General features: G+C 51.7%; 1 protein-coding gene across 1 annotated transcript in view; it reads right to left on the bottom strand.

Annotated features, from left to right (window-relative positions):
• VPS26B (VPS26 retromer complex component B) overlaps positions 1-1,361 on the bottom strand; it is a 19,225-nt gene that overhangs the window by 16,610 nt on the left and 1,254 nt on the right. The window contains exon 2 of the mRNA XM_057386630.1: positions 1,160-1,358. Coding sequence (XP_057242613.1) covers positions 1,160-1,358 — 199 coding nt within the window. The remainder of the gene's footprint in view (positions 1-1,159; positions 1,359-1,361) is intronic.

Below are 1,361 nucleotides of genomic sequence, written 5' to 3'. Positions count from 1 at the left end.
AGAGGGGAACCCGGGCAGATCCTTTTCCCCTGGAACTCCAGAGGTTTCTGAAGCACAAGTTATTAGTGCAGCAGCAAACTATAGCTTTTCTCATTWAATGAAAGCAATCCTCCACACTTCCACCCTGTTTTCTGCCTCAAGTCAAAGCAACAAAACCCTTGAAACTCTGCAATTTGCACCAACAGCTCGGAATTACACATAACCATCAATGAAAGCTGCCCTTCCCAGCCCTGCCTGTGAGCCTGTGCCTACAGGACACCCACACAGTCCTTCTGAAAAGCAAAGCCTTTCTGCTGAGATGAGAAAACAAAAACCTAAGTCATCACACAATCACACACACACTAGCTCAGTGTCAGCACTAAACTGTGCACAGGAGGCTTTGGAGAGGTGCTAGAGGTGCTCAGGAGCTGCAGTTCTGCCCTCCCTGAGATGCACAATGAGATTTCAGCTTTTAAGCGATGCCTGCTCCTCACAACCCTTTGCTCACCTTATCTCTCTAATGGAAATTCTGGCACCACAACTCTCCTCACTTAGGTACAAACAGCAAATGTCACCAAGCCCTTCAGGCTGGGCAGGCAGGTGACATAAATAACCAAGGCTCTCTCTGCGCTCAATGTGTGTGTCCACTGAGAGGAAAGCGCTCACTGATGTGATGGGGAAAGGCACGTGCCAGCAGAAAAACAGGAGTCAGCCTRTTTATTGTCAAAGCAGATTGCACTTTAGGACATCCTTCTTCAGGACCAAGTTCCCAGGTTTATTTTATAAAGATAGAATACATAAAAAATAAGAAAAAAAAAAATAGAGGACTCAGCCCATACCTTCGTGCTACACGATGCAGAAGGCAGAGGCAGTGGGTGTGGCAACTGCCCTTCCTCTACGAAAGCAGGAAATATTAAACCTAAATTGGTTACACGCACAGATGACCACAAGTTTTGAACAACTTGCAGTCACCCAGCCAACCGTGCAGGGATGAGTGGAGCAGAAGATGGGATCAGCCATGCTCCCTTTGGCACCAGCAAGAATCCCTGCATCCTTGGCACCAGGGGCACCCYSAAACTGTGGGATGCAGTGATGCTCCCCAGACCCYTGGCACCAGCGGGATCCCGGTACCRCCGGCTGCAGCGAGAGGCAGCAGCAAGKGACAGCCGGGCCCGCTCACCGATCTGCCCGATGAACTCCACTTTGATGCCCTGGTGCTCCAGCCGCTTGTTGGGGTTCTTGAGGGTGAGCACCACCCGGCCCGACACGGTCTCGCCGTCGTAGAAGAGGAAGTATTTCTCCTTCTTGCCTTCCTCCGTCTTGTGCTCCACCCGCCGCCGGCTCTCGGCGTCGCTCAGCACCAGCTCCAGCTCCGCGCTCTG

Source organism: Malurus melanocephalus, unplaced genomic scaffold, assembly GCF_030028575.1.
Source record: "Malurus melanocephalus ecotype Western Australia unplaced genomic scaffold, MMel_1.1 scaffold_1018, whole genome shotgun sequence".
Taxonomy (NCBI): Eukaryota; Metazoa; Chordata; class Aves; order Passeriformes; family Maluridae; genus Malurus; species Malurus melanocephalus.
This window is presented reverse-complemented; position numbering and strand designations above follow the sequence as displayed.